Genomic DNA, 22318 nt, shown 5'->3' with positions numbered 1-22318 from the left:
AAAATAACGGCCACTTTGGACGTAAGTCTTCTGAACGATCCTTAACTATTTTGGGTGTAATACAGTATTGACAACCTAACAATTTAAATTGACGTATTGCTACTTCTTTCTAGCATATCTACGTTCGTTAATGTTGAAAAGAAACATAAATAGGAAAAAAATACTACTTTCATTATATTGGCAGCATTTCAAGTTGGTATTTGCCAAGAGCCTGCCATTTTGTAAGATAGAAGGGAGATAAAAAATAGTTTTATGGTGTTAATATTTTACAAAAACTCCGTTGCCATTTGTATTAGGACCCAAAACAAATGTTTAAATGGACGCTTCGTCCATTATAACTCAGGTGTCACGGGATGACGAGCAATTAAACAATTATGGATCCGACAGAGGTAAATCTAAACCGTATACACCTGTTACCTACTGGCATCAAATTAGAGCGTATAATGTTACCTTCTCGTGATTCATAAATATTTGCCTATCGGGATCAATATTGAATCTATATATTATAGGTTTTTTCCTCGATTTCTGTTTGGCGCGTAATCGGTGAGCGAGGTAAACAGTTCGACTGTGCGGACGCAATAACATTCTCGCCAGCAACCTTGAGAGCTCGTCTCTCCTTAGAGCTGTCCCACATAGTTCGTCTATTTGGGCTTCCGCGTGTGTCGGTGTAGTGTGTAACGTGATGGTCGTTTCAGGGTCATCCCCTGGCGGGCAGCACAATGAAGGTGACGGGACGCCGGTGGCGGGTACGCCACCGCTGGGTAGCAAGAAGTCGAGCGGCAGTGGCGGCTTCTTGCGCTCACTGCTGTGTTGCTGGCGCGGGGGCCGCGGCAAGGGCCCACCTGGCGGCAATGGCACCAGCAGCATCGACGGCCGGGCCTCGCCCCCGCTGTTGGTCATGTCCGACCATGCCCCACGCCCTCTGCTCCCGCCCGTCAGACACCAGGACATGCATAAAAAGTGCATGGTGATTGATCTTGATGAAACATTAGTGCACAGCTCATTCAAGGTATGTTTACATTTACTATTTCTTGACTACTTCAACCCTTTGCAGTTAGTGGACCTATACATGCAATATCTCCTTATGTTTTGTTTGCTAGATTGTACAACATTCAATATGACATTCAAACAAAAAGATAGTGCATTTACAATTGCACTGTGGATGTGGTATGAGGTTGCATTTGACTTATCAGAACATCAAACATACTATTGTTATCATAAGGTTGTACCTACCTATCTCCCTCTTACTGAGTGGTTTTGATACATCCACATGTTTTGGAGCCTGAACATTGTTTCAAAAGGTTTACACTGAAAAGATTTGAAAACATTTGACTATAATATATGAAGTGACTATAATTTGTACTTGTCCCAGATTCCCTGCCATAATATAACAAAACATGTTGTATTGTTATGTTATACTACATTATATTTTCCAAAGTATAAATAGAGTTGCTAACACTAGAAATAGAACACAAACTATTTTTTTAAACATTGTTCCACATATTTTCCTAAGTATGCTGTGGTTTTGTACTCAGAAACACGGGCTTAATGGAAAGTAATTGCCCCAAATGTGTGTTTACATCAACACCTATCTGTTTTAAGTGCTACATTTCAGAACAGAATTGAAAACTAATGGTTCCTGTTCTCAAAAATGGGGTTTTTAGCATCTTGCCCCTATTTATATCGAGTTGGTAGGTAGGTACCTACCTATGTTGCTTCTTTGTTGGAAAGGGAATGGATATAGTTACTAAGCTTGTTATCAAATGATATAAAAGAAAGTTACTTGTTTATTCATCAAAATTGAATGTGATTTTAGTTTGCATTTTATTTTGTTTGAGCATTATACACAGAACAATTGAGCAAAAACACTGGCCATGTGATATGATAGGTAATAGGTACACACACATTCAAAACAGCACATGATCTAACCATTGAACTTTTTTAAAAGCATATTCTTAACTAAAGCCACTGTGGTTTCAATGACTAGTCAAGATGTTGAACCATTAAATTGTGTTTTTTTTTCCTGCATGACTCACATGCCTAGTTAAAACAATCAAACAATACTTTGACCAATTATGTACTGTCTGTGATTATTACTGTGATCGTCCATTTTTTGTTATAATTCTCAGCAGACAATTATCTGACATTGTTGCTTAGGACATAAAAAGAGGATGTATCTTTACCTCAATTATTTGCAATTGATGATAATTGCAAGTTAAAGGAAAAAGTAATCCGTGTTGAAAGTGAGAAAATATTGCAACAGGTAAATATTTTTTCTGCACCTGTGTGCATTTAAATTACGTTTATAAATGTCTCAGTACCGATGGATTCAAGAAGAATATAAGGCGTAGTAAATTAATTGCTTCTTAAAATAACTTACTTAGGTTGATATTTATTTGTGTCTTTTTAGTCGCGCGAACCCAGCGGGCATTGGTGGCGCGGTCTTCTTGACCGCCCGTGTGTGCGTTGGCAGTAAACGATTCCCTTTGTTCTATCGCATATCGTCCGCGGCAAAATCCGGCCCGCCCCGCCCCGTCGTCTGCGCAGGCCCTTAGACACTTGGTTATCATATCACTACAATATAAAAGAAAGACTGTCCGACGTATGTCCGGTCTAATCGCGAGAACCATTGATATTTGCAAGCGGTTATTACGTGATCTCTATTTATGATTAATATTTCAGTAGTTGTTACATGAGCCATGCTAGACTCTTTTGACGGATCAATTATAACCCTGACACCAGAGTTGAGGAGGTTGATAATCCACCTCACAACCCACATTACGCACATGATAGAGGAATGTTGTGCTCTTATGGCGCCTTATTTTAATGTAATATAATAATAAATATAATTGTAGCATAACATTTACATTCTGCCTACTCAATACCCTAAGCCACATTGATTGCTTGTTAGTAGAACACAATGCAAACTATCCAACAAGAAACCTATTCAAATCAATATCTATTAGGTATTGTAATCAAATATCATTCCAAATGTAGGTACCTAACAATCCAGTGTTTGTCAACATTCAACTACAATTTAACATAGTGAAAGTATTTATTTCTATGTTACTGATTGTAAATTAATGTAACAAGGTGTGGTAATGAATTTGGTGTTAAGATAAGAATGTCAATTTGTTACATAATTGGAATTTTGGGTTTTCCTAAAGAAGCAAAAAGCATATAATATTATCTGTGAATAGGTATTATAAAGTTCGGCTAAAGTTCGGTTCGGCTAAGAGAAAACGACAAAAAAGACAAAACATACCTACTAAGGTACGTTAAACAAAAACAAAACAGGTATGTTATACAAAGACAAATCATACCTACTATACTATACTACGGTATGTTTTGTGAATTATAAACTGAAACAAAATGAAATCTTTTAAAATAGAACGGTAATCCAATCGCCATTGATTCCCGCCAAATACTTACACTTTGTATGAGAGAGGACATTATGTGATAGAAAAGGGTGTCCCCTGAAACCCTCTGAGAAGAGCTTATTTGATTGTGAGACAGAGGTGGGCCTCTTAATAGAGAAGTTTATTAAAACTTAGAATAGTTGTCAATACAGTAGGGGAATCACCATATCTTAAATAAGAGTAGATGGTATAGGTTGAAGTGTGCCTGTAGGTTAATAACACAGCATCACGCTTGTATCTCCAAAGGGATAAGCAGAGGTATATAGTACAGTCATGAGCAATATAATGTACCCACTTTAGGACTCTGGCGTACTAACATATTTGACATTTAGTGAGATTTACAGTTCAATTTGTCAAAAAAGTTAATGTGACATGGTACCATGGTGTATACATATTAATGGTCGTGACCGTACATACACCCAGTTCTCGCCAGCCATGTTCATGTAGTAGGGGGCGAGCCCATTGCCTTTTACGACAAATCCTGGAAATCATGTGATACCAATTATCTATGATCAAAACGTGTATTGAAACCTCTAAAGGCGGATTCAGTTGTTTTACAGCCCGAGCCGGGTTTCGAACCAGTGACATCATAATGTCAAAGTATAATGTTTTACCAAATACGAACATCTTAACGGGAGTTCGTAGACTATGGAAATGGAATATGATTAAAGCGTTATCATAACTTGACCTCTTACCTGTCATTAATGAAGAGAGAGAGAGAACATGGTAAATAATACATCTCTCTCATCTGAACCGTCTAAATCGAAGTTAGATGAATAAATATGTACTTATTTGTAATAATTTTATCTCCAAGCTGCAAGTGCTGATAAGGCTTTATCATAATACATTACTATCTCGATAACCTTGGTCGATGCAGCCGATTGTCTGCGTTGTTTTGATTTTTTACAGGCCAAATGATACGTGCACTTCACGACCAATAATACATCTAATAGAGTTAAGTGAGTAGTATTAAGCGTATAAATTGTTTTACCCTTCGATCGTTTTACTTCTAATCTGTGCCTACGCAAATAGCGTAGGAATCATTTTACCTGGTCGAGAGAAATGATTATTATTTATGTGGAGGATGTGGGAGCAAATGGAATGCCATAGTCTCTGCTTACCCCGGCGGAAAATAGGCGTGAGTTTATGTATGAGATAAATATTTGTATTATTGGCGGTAACGCGTGATACCGACGCGGCGTCTATTCCATTTGCAGCGTTCCCGCGTTTTACATTTTCAAAGTACGATTACATAGTTCGAGTCCAAATATTTATGACTGCTTTATACTGCAGGCTTTAGTACAAAAGAAATACAAGTTATGTTCCCCATCTATCTATATTCGAATTTAGAAGATTCGCGTGACCACGTACCTATCCAATAAAAATGTAATATCAGAGGCACCCATAACATCGGCACATCGGCCTCTTATTTCACTATTCTATATCTTATTCAAAGGGCATAGAGTATATGATTGCGTCGCTGTAAACTGTTTGAATGAGTGTGACCTTTGCGAAAATTATCGGTCCACGCGAGTTGGTCCCCAACAATCGAATTAGATAATTTGTATACAATCGTAGTGATTAGTGTGTCGGCCGCCATTCATAGAGTCGTTATGTGCCCATTAGATGCTGATATTTACTTCCCGGTGTTATAATTAGTTCAAATGCGAGAGACACGTTATTATGGGACGACAACCTGTTCCCTTTAACGTCAGAGCGACGGAAGTATATAGAGCGCGACAGACGTACGAATGACTACAAAGGGTTTTTCAGTCCGTATACAAAAAGCCAGATTATTCAAACGTAAAAAAAGCGCCCAAAGATGTGAAAGTATCTGAACTGCTCACTTTAAGATTTCACCATTCGATGTCTCTAAAAAGCAGTTTTGTCTTTTTGATATTATTTGTTTGGAACTTTCTATGAATATTAAATTTTCTTTTTCGTTGCCGCCAGTCGTTTCTTTTTAATGGAATTGTAATCAAGAGAGGTAATGAACTGTAGTTCTGAGAATTGGTTTGCTGTATTGATCGATACCCCCTCCGGCCGTGCCCAGCAGTGGGACGTATGTAGGCTGTTTAAGTTATGTATTGATCGTTAGGTACGAGTATTCAATTTCATCGTAACCCTTGCTGGGATAGTTAGTCGACCGAAAAATGACGACATATCGTGTCGCCCCTCACTAACCCCATACTTGTAGCTCGGAAGCCTCACAAATTCTCGTTATCAGTCGCATCGCCAGTAAAAATACACTTTCCGCGGACTGCACACTGATTTATCGTACATACGTATATAAAAGTTACTGTCCATTTTATAGTCTCATATATCCCGTGTTTAAGTTATGGGTACTCAATGCCGAGTCAAGGTTATGGTCAAGGTCTTCTCCATTGCATTGCAAATTGCAATGTACAATAAAGTTTCCTAGTAGTTTTAAAAAGATAGTCCGCGAAACGCGTCTGTCAGTCTGAACGCGCCAATTTTGTGAACTGATCCGTTACTTTGTACCCTAGTGAAATGAGATACTATTTACGAATTGTCAAAACGATTGACTTTATTTGAAAATGCTGTCATAGTGACGTCATCAATAAAAGCAGTCAACCCTCGTGCTCATTGTGATTGACTTCGTAATTAAAATTCGAAACTATTTATGTTTCTGGATTATCATTTAACATAATTTATCTTTGACCCAGTTGAATACCCTATTTGCAATGTTAAGGTGTATTACATGTTAACGATCGATTTGTCTCATACGAAATTCGAGCAATAACGGTTTTATGACACGAGTTAAATACAAGAATACTATGATTGTTTCGTCTGAAAAATAAGTTTATAATATTTGTAAAATATATTTGTAAAATAAGTTATAGATATGTACTTTGTCTATTATGGCAACTCAGCATGGCAAATGCGTTACGATTTTTTTCATAAGTAGGTATAGCTGCGTTTGTTTGGAGCCGTGGTAGCCCAGTTGGTAGAATGCTTGCCTCTCACTTTGAGGCCGCAGGTTCGATTCCAGCACGGACCTAAACCAATGTTTGTAGAATTTGTTTTCGAATTCATGTTTGGATCAAGAATGATTATCACGTGCTCAGCGGTGAAGGAAAACATCATGAGGAAACCCACATTCCCGAGAAATGCATTTTTCGGGGGTATGTGACCTAACCTGTATTGGCTGGTTTTCCCTTCGTAGGTTGGAAGGTCAGATAGGCAGTCTGTCAAATCTTCTGGTTAGGTTAGCGTACCCTATGAAAAAAACAGGATAATGCTAGAATGATGATGATGAGCTGCGTTTGTTAAGTGTCGTGAGAATACTTATTTTACTACAACTTTTATCTACTTTTAGCAAAAGCTTTAGTTAGGTCTAAAATCTAGATTTAATTGAATCTAATCTAATATTTTCCCGCTTAGATCATTCCAACGTCAGTGATTTGAAATTCCGTATTAGTCACAAATAAGGAAATATCACACTTTATTGTTGTTCCATACATTATAAGTCACAGAACCGGGCATCGCAAATCTCCTATGAAACTGATAATTCCGTTACAATATCTAAAATAAAATAAAATAATAAAAATATTTATTTGACCATAAAAACAACAAACTTAGGACAATAGATTAAAAACTAAAAACATAAGCTTCAAAACATGAACCCTGCTCCTTAAACTAGGTTAGCCTGTATCTTAAGGAGCAGTGATCGGTGCATGCGAGATGACAGTACAGTACCAGTGTTATAACAGCTTGTTCGGATTTAAAATACATACTTAATATTAGTGTTCATATTTGTTAGAGTGTGTGTTTGTGTGTGTGAGTGTGTGAAACCTTATGACTTTGGTTTTTTATAGAATAAATAGGTAACGATCTCCGTGGTCCAGTGGTTGAGCGTTGGGCTTTTCGGAAGTCCTGGGTTCTATTCCCGGTGGAAACAGCCCAGTCCCCACGCGTTTAACAAAAATCTCTTAAGACTGTCCCTGGTTAGGATATAAGCTGAAATCACCTGACTGTCCAAATAATAACATGATTCCGTGCGTGGGAGGGCACGTTAAGTAGTCGGTCCCGGCTACCAGGTATTTACTTAAGTTTGCAGTCGTTATATGACCCATTTCAGGCCTTTGGTGGCTCAGTAAATAACCTTGACATCTGTCGATTACCCGTCCATTTTTTAGCGGTTATGAAAATGACAGGTAAAACTTAAAATTAGATGGCGTCTGCAGGAATTAGCACCAACACCCATACATTTAAAACGAATATATCAAAATTGTCAAAAGAACATACATAAAGCAAGATCTATGCAAAGATCATTACACCTGTTCACCTACTCCTACACAGCATGAATCATAACACGAGAAAACTTACTAATGCCATTTGCAGACGGGTAAAATAATACTTCTATTTAGCGCCTAGACTAAAGTAACCTTCTCATAGTATAAACGAGCGAGCAATGTTAAAAATAGTCTCGGTAAATCACGACAGCGCGGAGGGTCGTGGGGGGGGGGGGGGGGGTGTTATTCTCCTCCCTTATATACACAGCCTTGTTATGTTTTTAGTACTTTGTTTACTGTATAAACTGTATTCTAAAGAATCGCGCTTGAATTCTAAGGGTATGCTCGAAAACGAGCATTTGTGGGAAGGTTTTTGAAGGCACCTATTCTTCTTTCATGTCGATGATAAGTAATTTCAAATACTTAAAGAGCTGAAATTTTGTCAGTCCAATATGCTGCCACCGCAACAAAACGAACGGAAACACTCATAACCATCTGATCTCTCTTTATTTAGTAATCTTAAATTTATTAAATCTTAATACTAAATACAAATACAATTATGTGGGACATGGTCAAATCAAATAATATACTTTATTGCACACAAACAAATCATACAAACATTTATAAAACATTTAGCAACAGTACAAAGGGGCGGCCTTATTGCTCTGAAGCAATTTCTTCCACGCAACCACTACCAGGAATCAGCCATAAAAACTTGGATGCTGACGGTGCAACAACAGCGGCTAATATAATAACTACAGTTAATATTTATACAAATACACCTTATAATAATATATACTCAATATAATATAATACATTATTAACGTAATAATGCCTAACCATACTATAGAGAAAATAATAAACTATACATAGACACAACAGAATAAGTAGGGTAATATATAGAATACATCATAATGGTAAATACACTAAGAAAAACCAGATTGAGATTCATAATGAGCTCGCAGCAGGTTTTTGAAGCCCTGAAGAGAGTCAGCGACATGGTTTGCGGCGTAAAGGAATAAAATTAGTCCAGACGGAATGTTTCTGTTCGTTTGTCACGTTTTCAACAAAGTAAGTTCTCCGGATGTCCCAGTTGCAATATTTAAAAGCTAAACACTTTAAACATGGGGAGAAGTGCAAAGGGCGCCCCTTAAGCTACTTCACTTCGTAGAAAGCCTAGGGGTAAAACATACGTCATGCTACCAGCTAATGAGCACCGTATAACGTTACCGACTAATCTTTACGTCATTCCAATCTTTCTTAGTAATAGCCCTGTTGTAAACTATTGCCGCTATTTTTAACTAGATCCACAGGTCTATTCGCTCCGCTTAGCGTGTGCGGTGAACTTTGACACGCACGCAAATAGATTTTATCAGGTTTAAAGGGCGAAATTAGCCGTTTTCGCCATTCATTTCGGACCTAAAATTAACTTAATGAACGCAAAATCAAGGCCTCAAGTGTATTTTTAGGATTACGATTACGTACGCATTATGCCCGAAATACATAATGTGGTATAATGTTCCTTGTAGTACTTGTGTTGCGTATTGCGATTAATGTTTAATAATGCAATTTGCACCAGTGCCGTGAATCAATAATTACGAGTACTTACTATTTGTTATTTCGCATGTTGCTAGTAAGAAAGAAGGAAAAATACGTCGATTTTAGATAAGGAACGATATAGCCGCGTTGATAGATTAATCTTTCTCGTCTGTCGTGTCTTTCATTGACTCTAGATGTATGAGAACATAATCAGTCTATATGTGATCCACTATCCACTACTGAATACAAACAGGCCTCCTTTCAATCAAGGGGGATTGGATATTTCCTCACGATGTTTTACTTCCCCGTTAAAAGCATGTGGTATCAATTATGATCTCTACATAAACCATAATCAATCAATGTCTGGCCATTGTTCATAGTCAGGTTTGAAAAGTATATATATACCTAGCGTGCCTATCTATAGTTACTTTAGTCGATACTCGTTTATGACCTTATTGTACCTCAATCGCGACACCTAATTAGGTGACCACGAGTGTCAGTAATTTGCGGTTTAATAGCCACACATGGTTACAAAATGACTAACTCGCATTCATGTACACTAGCCAATAAAACCGTATCCAGGCATTGTTGTACGCAATCATTGTTAGCATATGTCTCGCTATTGTGCCATATTCGGATCTTCGTATGTCAAGGCTACGACCTTCGTGTTTGGGCGAAATCGAAAATCAATTCTACAACGGTACGAGGACTATGATTGACAATGATATTGCCATATGGGCAGACATTCGCGTTGATTGTTTACAATTATAGTAATGCTCTAATGTTACTACTGCGCTGTTAAAAAAACAACTACACATATTTTTCAATTCTGCACACTTGTTCTATATCATTAGAGAGTAAAAGGTGCAAGAATCGCTCCCTGCGGTACGCTCTCTACAATATATTACATTACGGAATCATTTCTAAAGACCTTTGATTATAGCTTGAGTATAATACGATGCTCTTAAAAGAACATTACGAACACCGAAACTTTTAAGTTAATTCACGTTAAAAGGTTGTCATAACTTGTGTTAATCGAATACGAACGTTGTCAAATGCTGTCTATTGATCAATTTTAAGGGCTCAGAAAACAACGTATCTCATTGGAGCAGTTGTGTTTATTATGCATGCAGTGGGCCGTTCTAGTGTCCGCCTCATCCATTGTTTAGACGGTTTTGACGTCGTATTCAAAAGTTTAATTTGACCTACATTACAGTATGAGAGTTTAATCAGGTAAAGAAAAATTTTAAAATTAATACGTTTTACTGCGTACTTTAATAAGCATTAAAGTACCAAAACCATTATTTTACAGGATAGATAATTTTGTGTGAAAATTGTGACTTTTTTAATGTATAAAATGAAACGACAAAATAAAAACCCACTATGTTTGGTATCTTTGTCTCCTTTTACGAATTTAAGCTGCTAAGTAATACGCCATCATAATGTAAGTTGAGAAGTACAAAATCCGGTTGTAAGTATTAAAACTAGCTGTAAACTAGCGCAGTAGAACAATTTAACCTTGATCGTTTTATGTAAATGACGGAATACCATCTCACAATTAATTAATTCCTTGCTTGGATTTTGTATGCAAATATTATATGCACGAGGGTCAACATCATATAAACACGCGATTCATTTGAGAATGCCACCTGTAATGAGTAACAGGGATTTCCCAGTATTGGTGGTGACGAAAGTCCGTATTCTATGATGCCTCTAATATAGGGTTGTGATATCAGTGGTGGGGTGAAAAAAGTCACTGTAGTTCTGTGTGGCACCGGCTTGCTTTTTTAATGGGGAGCGCCGGTTCGACCTCCGATAATGGACTTGCACCAATAGAGTCCATAATACCTGTGAAATTAAGATTGTTGTAACAGCAATGATTGAATGAGTTTATTTTTACGTATTACCTATAGTCGCATTCTAAATTGTATGTTATAGTCCTTCAACCACTTGTTTAGTGTTCACTGGTTATAAGCGTATACCCTTAGTAGGTTTAGCATAAGCCCTGATCACAGGGTTGCTGAGATTCGTCATCCACCTCACAACCATCATGATAGAAGAAGCATAAGCTTTGAAATGCATAGAGTGTTCCTCTACACTTATCAACAGTTGAGACAACCAATTCAGGACTCTTGGGACAACCTGCAAATAAAAGCTAAGAAGTGAGGTGAATGTAGTAGGTATATTCCTTTCTTTGTTTTACGTCGCTGCGATTCTATAGATTTTTTAATTAGCAACTCGCCTTTCGTGCTTCCAAAGGAAATGTTTACAGCGCATAATATTAGTTATTAAGTAGAATTACGGCGTCGTGGAATTTCTCTTTTCCACGTGGCGTGTGTCTTCGTCCTTGGTAACTGAACTATAAACCATACCTGATGGGGATACCGATTAAAACCGGGGTATTTTTTATTATAATAGCCTTTAACCCTTTATCGACAAATGATTTGACTCACGAAACACGTATAATATACATACATGCATTTTATTTGACACGGGCGTCCCTTAGTCCCGCCCGTAGTATCCTTAATGCGTGATCCATCTAAAAGTAATCTAAGCGTGTGCCTTGCCGTGTGCCTCATAACGCGCATAGGACATATTCTATGAGCAATATAATGTACCCACTTTAGGACTCTGTCGCACTAACATATTTGACATTTAGTGAGAGTTACGGTTTAATTTGTCAAAAAAGTTAATGTGACATGGTACCAAAGTGTATACATATTAATGCCGTTCCATACGTAGTATTATTCCTTTTTCTATGTCTTAGGCTAGGTAGAGATGTATAGCAGTACCTATTATTATGTATTAATCGTAAAGGAAACTCAGATCGATCTTACGACCAATTGCAACGAGTCTTAACTTCAAACTATCCCTCTATTGTATTGTATAAACAATCTTGATCGATTGTATAGGTACTTTTTAACTGTGTTCAGTCCATTGTCTAGTGGATATCGCTTACCGTATAAGCCAATCGTTTAGATGACTTTTGATATTACTAAACAATACAGGGTGTTAGGGATTCAGCTCCCTATTCTGGGTTAATATCAAGTGGTATTTTCCATCGCAAAAGTATAGAATTCAACAAAAAAAAACTTGAATTTTGCGACGGTAAATTCCACTTGATATTAACTCAGAATCATGGTCCGAATCATCCCCGTTACGATGTCACTTACTCCCTGTATAGGGGTAGTCTCGGGCTAACAGTCTCTTGGAGTATTTTGAACCACATTATAATATACTACACTTCTTACACATTAATTTCATTTTTCTTTTGCTTATTCTTCTCTTATGCTGTTCTGGGAGCAAATAAAAAACATAGAACACGTTCAGCTGCTTGTCTTCCCGGGCATGTCGTAAAAACCGACAGAGGGATTGCGTTCTCTAACATGATGGACTAATGTTATGGGCGATAGGCTGATCCCTTATCACCATAACGTTCATCATATCCATCTTAGGACTTCGTATCAACAGTGGCTGCAAGTTGTCTTTGATTACTTGTGGCTCTGCCCACCCCATTTGGGATTACGGGCGTGAGTTTATGTATGTGTATGTGTTATTCTTCTCTTCTATTCTTCATTCTTCTTTTGTTTATGTGCCGCACGCTCAAATCCGTGATAGCCCAGTTCGGAGATTGCGTGACTAACATAACCTACAGCGGAGTGTCATGGGTTTGTATCCCAGCTTGGGCTCTAAACCACTGAATTCGACTTTGAATTTGGATTCATGTTTGGTTTGGATCATCACGTGGTTACCAGGATTTGTGTCTGGATAATGGTAATAGGCTGGCCACCTATTACATGGGACTTGAACATAGCTGGCGACGAGTGAGTGTAAAATTGTAGATACTATACACCTCTGCCTACCCCTTCGTTGATACAGGCGTGATGTTAGTTGCATCAGGAGCAAATAAAACAAAGAAAACGTTCAGCTGCTTTTCCCGGGTCATAATCATAATCAGCCTATACATGTCCCACTGCTGGGCACAGGCCTCCCTTCAATCTACCGGAGGGGATGTGGAGCATATTCCACCACGCTGCTCCACTGCGGGTTAGTGGAGGTGTTTTACGGCTAATATCCGGGACCAACGGCTTAACGTGGAATCATCTTAATTTTTTCGGGCAATCAGATGTAAAATGCCTGGTGTGTCGTAAAAACTGACAGATATCGACTTTTTACATATCTGACCTGTCAACATACGGTTCATTATTCTGTTTAGAACTTCGTATCAAACATACATAAACAGCCTATATACGTCCCAGTATATGCCCAGCAACAGGCCTCCCCTCTATCAAAAGTGGCTTTTATTTTTTTCATTCACTTAAATCGTATTCTTTGTTTCCAGCCAATAAACAACGCGGACTTCGTGGTGCCAGTCGAGATAGACGGCGCGGTGCACCAGGTGTACGTGTTGAAGCGACCACACGTCGACGAATTCCTGAGACGCTGCGGCGAGTTGTACGAGTGCGTGCTCTTCACTGCATCGCTCGCTAAGTACGCCGACCCCGTCGCTGATCTGTTAGACAGGTGAGTTATTTTTCTTTTTTTGACGTTGGCCTTGCTTGTTACTTGGCCTGACAAATTGGGCGTGCGTTGAGGTCTCTCACCTTTGACAACAAACTAAATTTAAGACGGTAATTGGGTACGATTGGAAAGAATTAATCGGCCCTAGTGGACCGATAGCGATAAGCGCTTAATGAGGAAAATCGTCGACCACGCCAACGGGGCGGTATCGGGTATTAATAACAACCTCACGACTATGTCTCAATTGGGGCAGACAGAGGTATATCCATCGCAAGATGAACTAAATACCCACAGTTCACCGAGTATTCTGTTAGACCAACGTGATAGGTGGTGACGCTGTTTAGGTCTAGCCAACTGTATTAGTGTAGAAGGTTCATGGAGGTGGGAGTGGAACATGTTCGACGGCACAAATTCGGACCTTATTCGAGATCCCACGCGGAAGGTCCTGGCTTTGACACCAAACGAAAAATCTGGACCCGAATGAACCGGTGTAGGACCAATCACGGGAAGTCGAACCATCACCTACATAAATGGGGCTTAAAGGAGTCGCCATACTGTGCATGTGATCACCTTATACCCTATCTCACATAGTGAACGAGTGCCCTCTACACCGGTTCCCAGGTGGCATAACCGAACTGCATTGTGTAACGGATGCGGCAAAGACTTGGTTGACGGATCTTAAACTTAATGTATGTTCCACGCAGGATATTTTTTTTGTCATAACGAATAATAATAACCGGCGCTCCCCGATTAAGAAGCAAGCCGATGTACCAGAACCACAGTGAGTATAAATATTAAACTTTCTTTTAAATTCCAGATGGGGTGTCTTCCGCGCGCGGTTGTTCCGCGACAGCTGCGTGTTCCACCGCGGCAACTACGTGAAGGACCTAAACAGCCTCGGCCGCGACCTGCGGCGCGTCGTCATCGTCGACAACTCGCCCGCCTCATATATATTCCACCCCGATAACGCTGTGAGTAGAACAACTAGTCTCTCCTTTCTCTTTCTTTCTTCCTATTTACTAGGTTTCGGTCGGCATACCTTACACAAATTATTCTACTCGTAGAATGTAATCTAGATATAAATATATGACATGTAATAATTATGAACTATTACGAATAAATGAATATCAATAAGAACATTAAGCTCCATAGAATCCAAAAAAATAAAAAGTCCAATTATTAAAAAATACACGTGTCATCAATGGTTGTTCGATTTACGAGTACATTGCGGCGCTGCAAAAACTCAAAATCTTAACCATATCCGATTAAACATTTCCGATTAGAAAGACACCTACCATTGTTTTCGGTACAATCAAGTAAACGTACTATTTTTTTTTCGCTACTAAACTACACACATTAATACATAAATAATGACAAAAAATAGGTACAAATGGTGGAATTATTTTTAAAAGAGATCTCCCAATCAACCCCGCATGGTGTAAGAATCCAATAAACTTTTGTACACTTTGTGCCTTCCTACTTTTATTATATATATTTTTAGAATAGAAACGTATATACATATATATTAGGCACAGTGTGATAAATAACGTTACTGGGTCGACACCCTGTAGGGTCTGTATAATACAGAAAGTTTTCCCACACACAAGATGCGATATCCTACCCACTCTCCCTACAGTTCCGCCTGAGTTTCCCGGGTACGTCCAGCGTTTGTAATGGGATTACTGGCGAGATCCAATTTCCGGACTAGTTTCCTCACTCGACCCATTTGCGAACTATAATGTTATCTTGTATCCTAAATACGTTGAGTGTCGCGTATCTATCGCCGGGCTGCTTCTTAAATTGACAAATACTTGTACATGATATAAATACAATACAATACAAAAACGCTTTATTGCACATATAAATCCAACACTAAAAACAATTACAAATGTGACAATAGAAATACAATCGGTGGCCTTATTGCTAAATAGCAATTTCTTCTAGGCAACCTTAGGGTGTATGAACTTGCAACATATTGGAGTCGGGGACGATGCAATTCAGGTATAAAGTAAATAATGCAATATAACTTAAAACGATTTACTTAAAACTTACGTACATAGGCATACATATACATACATACATATGCATACTCTGAATAGTACTGACGGGTACTGCTGCTATCTGTCAGGTTACAGTCCCTGTCTCGCCCCTTCTTTCCTGCATTGCCATATCGATGGCTCCCATCTCCGCCTCTGCACCCGTTGAGGTCTTCACCCGTATCCCTGGGCATAGATTCTACGTGTATGTACTCAAGTAATATTGTCGTAACATTCCAGGTACCTGTGGCGTCATGGTTCGATGACATGACGGACTCGGAGCTGCTGGACCTGATCCCGTTCTTCGAGAAGCTGTCGAAGGTGGATAGCGTGTACACGGTGCTACGCAACTCCAACCACCCGTACAACGCGCCCGCCAGCCCGCCCGCCACATAGCGCGCGCTCCGACACTACTTCGTCTTAAGTGCCAATTTTGCCTTCTGGATAGTAAGGACGTTATTTGTACCTATTTTACAGTTTAGGTATTTTTTAGTGCGTAAGTCTATGATGGATTTGTGATTTTGTTTCCACTCGCGTCTCACGAGCTTGCGGCTACGTTATCAAACGTATTTGAAACTTTATTCTAAAGGAATATTGAATAATTTTAACTATCCATCTAATCGGAGATTGCGTCGAGACTTTCGATTTCAACGTTTTTATATCGTGCTTGGGATCAAATATGAATAAGTAAGGATATTTTCATCGATTTGTTTACAATATAAAATCATATTTCTTTCTTATCTAAGCCTCTATGGAATCTATCATTGCAGCATACATGAGATTGTATATCATTTATTCGCGCGTATTCATGAATTCAACGTTTTAAAGGGAAACCTATAGACTTGTAACATAATCACGAATTTTGAAATTCGACTGGTATTTAATGTAAGTCGTATCCAGCACTAGTGAAATGTGTAAATATATTTTAATGTAATTGTGACGGCGGGACGGTTGAATCACGGTCTGGGAAGCGCGGATAGGTCGATCATTGTGTACATAAATATAAATAGTTTAAAATGTAAGTAAAGATGGACGATTAATAGCACTTAAGGTGAATAAGATCGCACTGGTGTCCGGCCGATGTTCCACTCTCTTTATGTTAGTTATATATATATATATATATAGTCACAGGTATATTGCTAGTTCTAGCAACATACACTGTGTAAGTGATTGGATATATAATATTAATAATTTATAGATAGATACTAACGTGAAAGATAAATAAGAAGTGCATGAAAGAGTGTAACATCAGCCTATAAATAAGGTTTGTGCACATTAGAGACATTTGTGTAACCAGCGTAATATTACCGCTTTAGTGTGTACACACCCTATCGCGTACCATTTAGTTCCCCTAATTATATTCTGGTGACAATAACAAGTCAATCGCGACAGTGTCATATAATTTGTTTTAATATAATTAATTTAAAATTGAATTCACATAAGAGTGAATATCGATCGACTTGGCATCTAAATGTATTATTTGAATTTCTGCTTTCAGAAAAGTAAAAATAAGATTTTCGTCGTCGCATTGATAGAAAGACTATTCAATAATAAATAGAATTGATCAATACACTAAGCTAATTCCAATATTCAAATCGATTACCGGCAGATTTAAGAAAAAATAGTAACTAAGAAAAACTACTTAAATAAACTTTATGGAAGCAGAATAGTTCACAGTGCACATAGTAATTTATAATAATCATCTCAGTATTAAACTAGATTAGTGTTCGATGCCATTGTACGGGGATATGTTGCGACTCTTATGATTATCGCCAACTAAACGCTACATCACCAAATCGTCACAAAAATAATCAAATACAGGTACATAAAAAGAACGTTAAGCTACTTGTGTTCCGATATTTTGGGAAAATAGGGTTTGGACTTTGGTTATATGTGTGTACTAGCTTCGCTTGCGTTAAATTCGTGATAACACGGTTCCCCTTTCCTGATTTAGAACACAGAAGAGGACTCGGAACAGCATATTATGTTAATACGCTTCTGTAGACAATATTATGTCTTTCCATTTAGGGATAGAATGTAAACATTCTGGGCATAGGGCACACGCGAACATGCGACACACAATTGTCTCTGGAAGAAGCACGGCTTTTCTAAGTTCACCCTAGCCACTTTATTTTAGAGTAAAAAAATTTCGTTGCTAACAGTCTGAGTACCAATTTTTCGCTTTCTAAAATTTTGTGAATTGCGGAATGCTCTATTCAAACTTTCATCCCCATTTTAGGAAGGGCGGGGGGTAGAAAAAGACAAAAAGTAGCCTACGTCACTCTCCATCGCTTCAACTATCTCCTCTTAAAAATCACATCAATTCGTCGCTCCGAAAGACGGACAAACAAACAAACAGACAGACACACACGTACACTTTCCCATTTATAATATTATTAGTAATTAGTGTGGTACTTATTACTCGTTGTTGGGAGAAATAAGTAACTAAATAAAAACAGGGGCCTATCATGCTTTTTCCCAATACAAAACTGTACATCCCAACCAACCAGGGGCCCTACCGGCTAAGACGAAGCCGATTCAGATTGGAGCAAATCGAACATCGATTTGATTCTGTCGTACCGCGTAAGCGGCCAAGATGGCGATCCCCGATTCGTGACGTCACAAGATGTTCGGCAAGCCGATTGAACGACTGATGGGATCACAATGAAACACAAATAATTTGACCAATTAAATGTCAAGTGACAAATCAGGGGGGTAAAAAGGCCACAACGAAGCAATTCATCTAAAAATCAATATTGCAATTTGACATTTGCGCATACAAAAAAGCACGTGCGTAGAATTAATTCTGACGCGAGATGGTGATGAGGTGTTAAGTTAGTGACTACCTTAGGGTACACATCAAATTAAGCCGCAACATGTGTAGGGTCCTAAAAAAGAAAAGCTGCACATCAGGGCAAAAACTAATAGTTGTAGTTATAGAAGGATTGTTAGAGTGGGGAAGACTATAGTGAAAGTTAGGTTAACTCGAAAAATATCATTTGGATTTACTCAAAAATGTAGAAAGATGCTACGGCAGAGCGATATATTTGAAGAGAAAATGGAATACCGTTTCCATTATCAATACAAATATTAAAAAAAAACACGTTACCTTCCTTTCCGTCACGTAGTCGGGTAAAAAATCGTGAGAGTTTATAGTTGGAGGCTAAACCAAATCTCGTGAACGTGAAACAACTGGTTAGGACTCTTCAGGGCTTTAAGATACCGAAAATAATATTTTTTTTGTAAAAAATGACTCGAGTTCTTGTGACAACTCTCAGTAAAACGTGTTCACGATCACAAACGAAACAATTACAATGCCCCAGTTTAAAAAAAATATGCAAATGTTAATGTCTATTTATGTAAGGTTCTTTTAATGTCGAGCTTTCTAGTTGACAAACACTGTATCTTATGTTTTCGCTGAAATTACAGCGTGTATTCACACAAAATGTTTTAAAATCACTTAACATTACTCATAACATAATTATTTTGATAAAAATGAACATATTTAAATAGAAATATTACGAAAACCAATTTTTGGTTTGAAGAGTAATGACTTTTAGGAGTTTTCGATATCTTATATGAAAAGTATATTACTTATATTTTTTAAAATGCCTTATTTTATTTTTTATGTTAATATTGGTAAGGACTTGTGGAATAAATAATAAAACATATCGATTTAAGTGCAATATTTGTTACTCAAGTAAATCGGCGTTCCGTTTCATATCTCTTTTAAGTGGCGTCAAATAAGAAAAAAATGCATTCCTTTTGTTTCAACCACAAAGGTATTTTGCTAAAATAATGCATCCCTCATTGAACTAAATTTCGAACGGACAAAATAGCTCCTAACCTCATCTCTTTGTGGCTCTACAAAGAGAGTTGTCTGTCAGGGACGCCATGTTTGTTTTCTAGAAGGCTCGACTTTAAAATAACCATATTAGTACCAGTATCTCAATGCCAGTGTTTAGACACCAGGGAACACTCAGTGCCATTTGGTTAGTCACACTTCAAAAGCATTTTGGTACGAATTTGTATCGTTTGGAAGCGTACGAACACTTGTCCATAATGTACTTGGAAGTTTGGGGATTGTTCGCGCACGTATGATGTAAATTCGTTCGGTAACGCGTCCAAAGTGAGACTGGCCTTTTCCCTCCACCTATCACCCCCTCTACCTCTCTTTCCTTCGTCCACTTGAACCTACAACCCTTCTTTATCGCCTTAGTATAGTCGATCCCTCACCAAGAAACTTATGAAGACGCGAAATTCAAAATTATGACGACTTGTGTAAGATTTGATTAATTAGGTAATATTACAAAATGGTGCTTTCAGTATTAGTTGATTAAGCAACTCGGAATTTGACTATAAGGAAATTAAGAGCACTCGAAAACGCACATTCGGCTCTATCGGATTTGATAATCGGACTAATGCAGCGCTTGCAAACCTTCGTATTTTTATAAATAAAACTTTTTTAACTCAACTTCACATTTGGCTCGCGCCATCTATTTATTGTTTATCCTAATTGCTTAGCAAAAAGTTTTTATTGTTTTTTAATTAATTATTTTTTGTAAAACCACAATCTATTATTGTTTTGGTAGTAGGCGTGTAAATAAGATTTTTATTAACTTAAAATAATGAAAACTCGATTTTAATATTCGGTTTATGCGGAACCCTTATTTTGATAATGTACATGATAGTTTGTTATTTAGTGACTATGCAGGTGTATGTATATACCCTATACATATATTTTACTAGATATACGCTAACGCTAGATGTATCCCTGACCGTATAGTGTAGATTTTCCGAGTATATTTCACCGATATCTGTAATATACAAACATTAATTTGTTCACATTGCCCCGACGTCGGTTCATAGCTCTTATAGTTTGCGAACCCTATAGACCAGAGTAGACAGCATTTATTTGTAAGCATTAACACGTAGACGTAGAATGTTATAGTAATATATACGTTGATTTCTCTAGTTGTAAGCATTCTGTTGTGTAAACAATGTTTTTTTAAACAACTTTTAACGTAGTCTACTAGGCACTCCCTGTGAAATGTAATTTAGATGTTTATTATACTTTTATCGTGAAACTTGACTCCGGAAATCGTCCAACACATTATGAATAAGAACATTGTAATTGTTAATTTTATTTAAAATGTAAATTGCATGCAATAAAATTCTATTGATATTTTGCTAATTAAAAAACTTATTATGATAAATAAAATTTATTTTATGTCTAACTTAGCGAGATTGGGATTCGTTGTTGTATCATTGCTATTCAATTATTTTTTTTATATATTTAACATTGATGTTTAAGGTATACTTTATGTGACAAGGAAATAGTGATTTTATGCAATAACGAAGCTTCTAGATTATTTCTTACAGTGTTTGCTCCCTCGCTTACGTATTGTGGTAGAACTCCAAGCGAAAACGTATGTATTACGTACATAAATTTACTTACGATACTTTGCAACAATGGACAAGTGAAAAGAATTAAGTATTTTTTTATACAGATGTATTCTTTTAAACTACAGATAAATAATGAGTGAAATTATATTGAATAAGTATATTCATACAAAAGTTCTCATTGGTGCCTAGTTTGGCGGACAAAACAATTTTGTATAAGACTATAGAACTAAAATAGTGCCGCTCTTTACTTGCGACGAATGTAAGACAGAAATAGGGCTAGTTTTAGAACTGTCAAACTAGATTAAAATTAAGGTGCTGCCAGAGGTGCTAATGCCTGTAGACACATTTTATTTTAAGCTATGTCTGTCATTTTCTTATCCACCGAAAAGGAAAAGGACGACGACTAATCGACAAGCATAAAATTTATGGTACACATGTCAATTTTAAGCACAAATCTAAAACAACCCTATATAAATTTTACATTGGCCATTATCCCGACCGAATTAAGTTGACAGCACACGTCAAAAGGTTTTGCATACCAGCGAGATTCTTTACTCATTCTTTCTAAAATTAGAAGCTGTCAATCATCCGTCCCTTTTCGGCGGATAAGAAAATGACAGGTATATCTTTAAGTAAAATTAGGAGGTGTCTGCAGGAATCGGGGCCAGAACGGCGCCAATGGAGGGACATAAACTTATTCTAATTTTAGTATGACAGCTCTTAAACTCGTGCCGTCCTTCACTTACAATAAGTGCAAGAAAGAAATAGAGCTACTTTTGGTCCAGTCAAATTGAGTTTTAAGTTGGTAGTCGCGCGAATCGGCATCATTTTCAATTTATATACCATACACCAGGTCTGTTAGACATTCGTTTTAGAGATATAATAAATACGCTGTAATCGGCCCTGTTTACGGTCATGTCCAAAAATATGTACCTATACAGTTTAGAATCGTGCCCCATTAACATATTCATAATTTAGTGGGAGTTATCCATAGTTACAGCAGACATTTCCCTAAGTTTAGTTAAAATAATACGTGTCAATTTCGTATTCGCTAAAAAGGAAAGGGACGGATGATTGACAGATATAAATTTTGCAATGAATGAATGAATAATCCGAGCGAATCAAATAGGCGTCTCGCTGG

At 37.6% G+C, this 22318-nt stretch overlaps 1 protein-coding gene across 1 annotated transcript; it reads left to right on the top strand.

Moving 5' to 3' along the window:
- The first annotated feature begins 107 nt into the window (after positions 1–107).
- On the top strand, positions 108–21008 carry LOC126370840 (carboxy-terminal domain RNA polymerase II polypeptide A small phosphatase 1). The gene is made up of 5 exons (XM_050015905.1): positions 108–389; positions 696–1009; positions 13557–13738; positions 14553–14706; positions 16012–21008. The coding sequence occupies exons 1-5, from the start codon at positions 317–319 to the stop codon at positions 16165–16167; spliced, it is 879 nt and encodes a 292-aa protein (XP_049871862.1). The 5' UTR covers positions 108–316; the 3' UTR covers positions 16168–21008.
- The last annotated feature ends 1310 nt before the right edge of the window (positions 21009–22318 follow it).

Source organism: Pectinophora gossypiella, chromosome 1 (genome assembly GCF_024362695.1).
Source record: "Pectinophora gossypiella chromosome 1, ilPecGoss1.1, whole genome shotgun sequence".
Lineage (NCBI taxonomy): Eukaryota > Metazoa > Arthropoda > Insecta > Lepidoptera > Gelechiidae > Pectinophora > Pectinophora gossypiella.
Note: the sequence above shows the minus strand (reverse complement) of the source record. Positions and strands in the feature narration are given on the sequence as shown.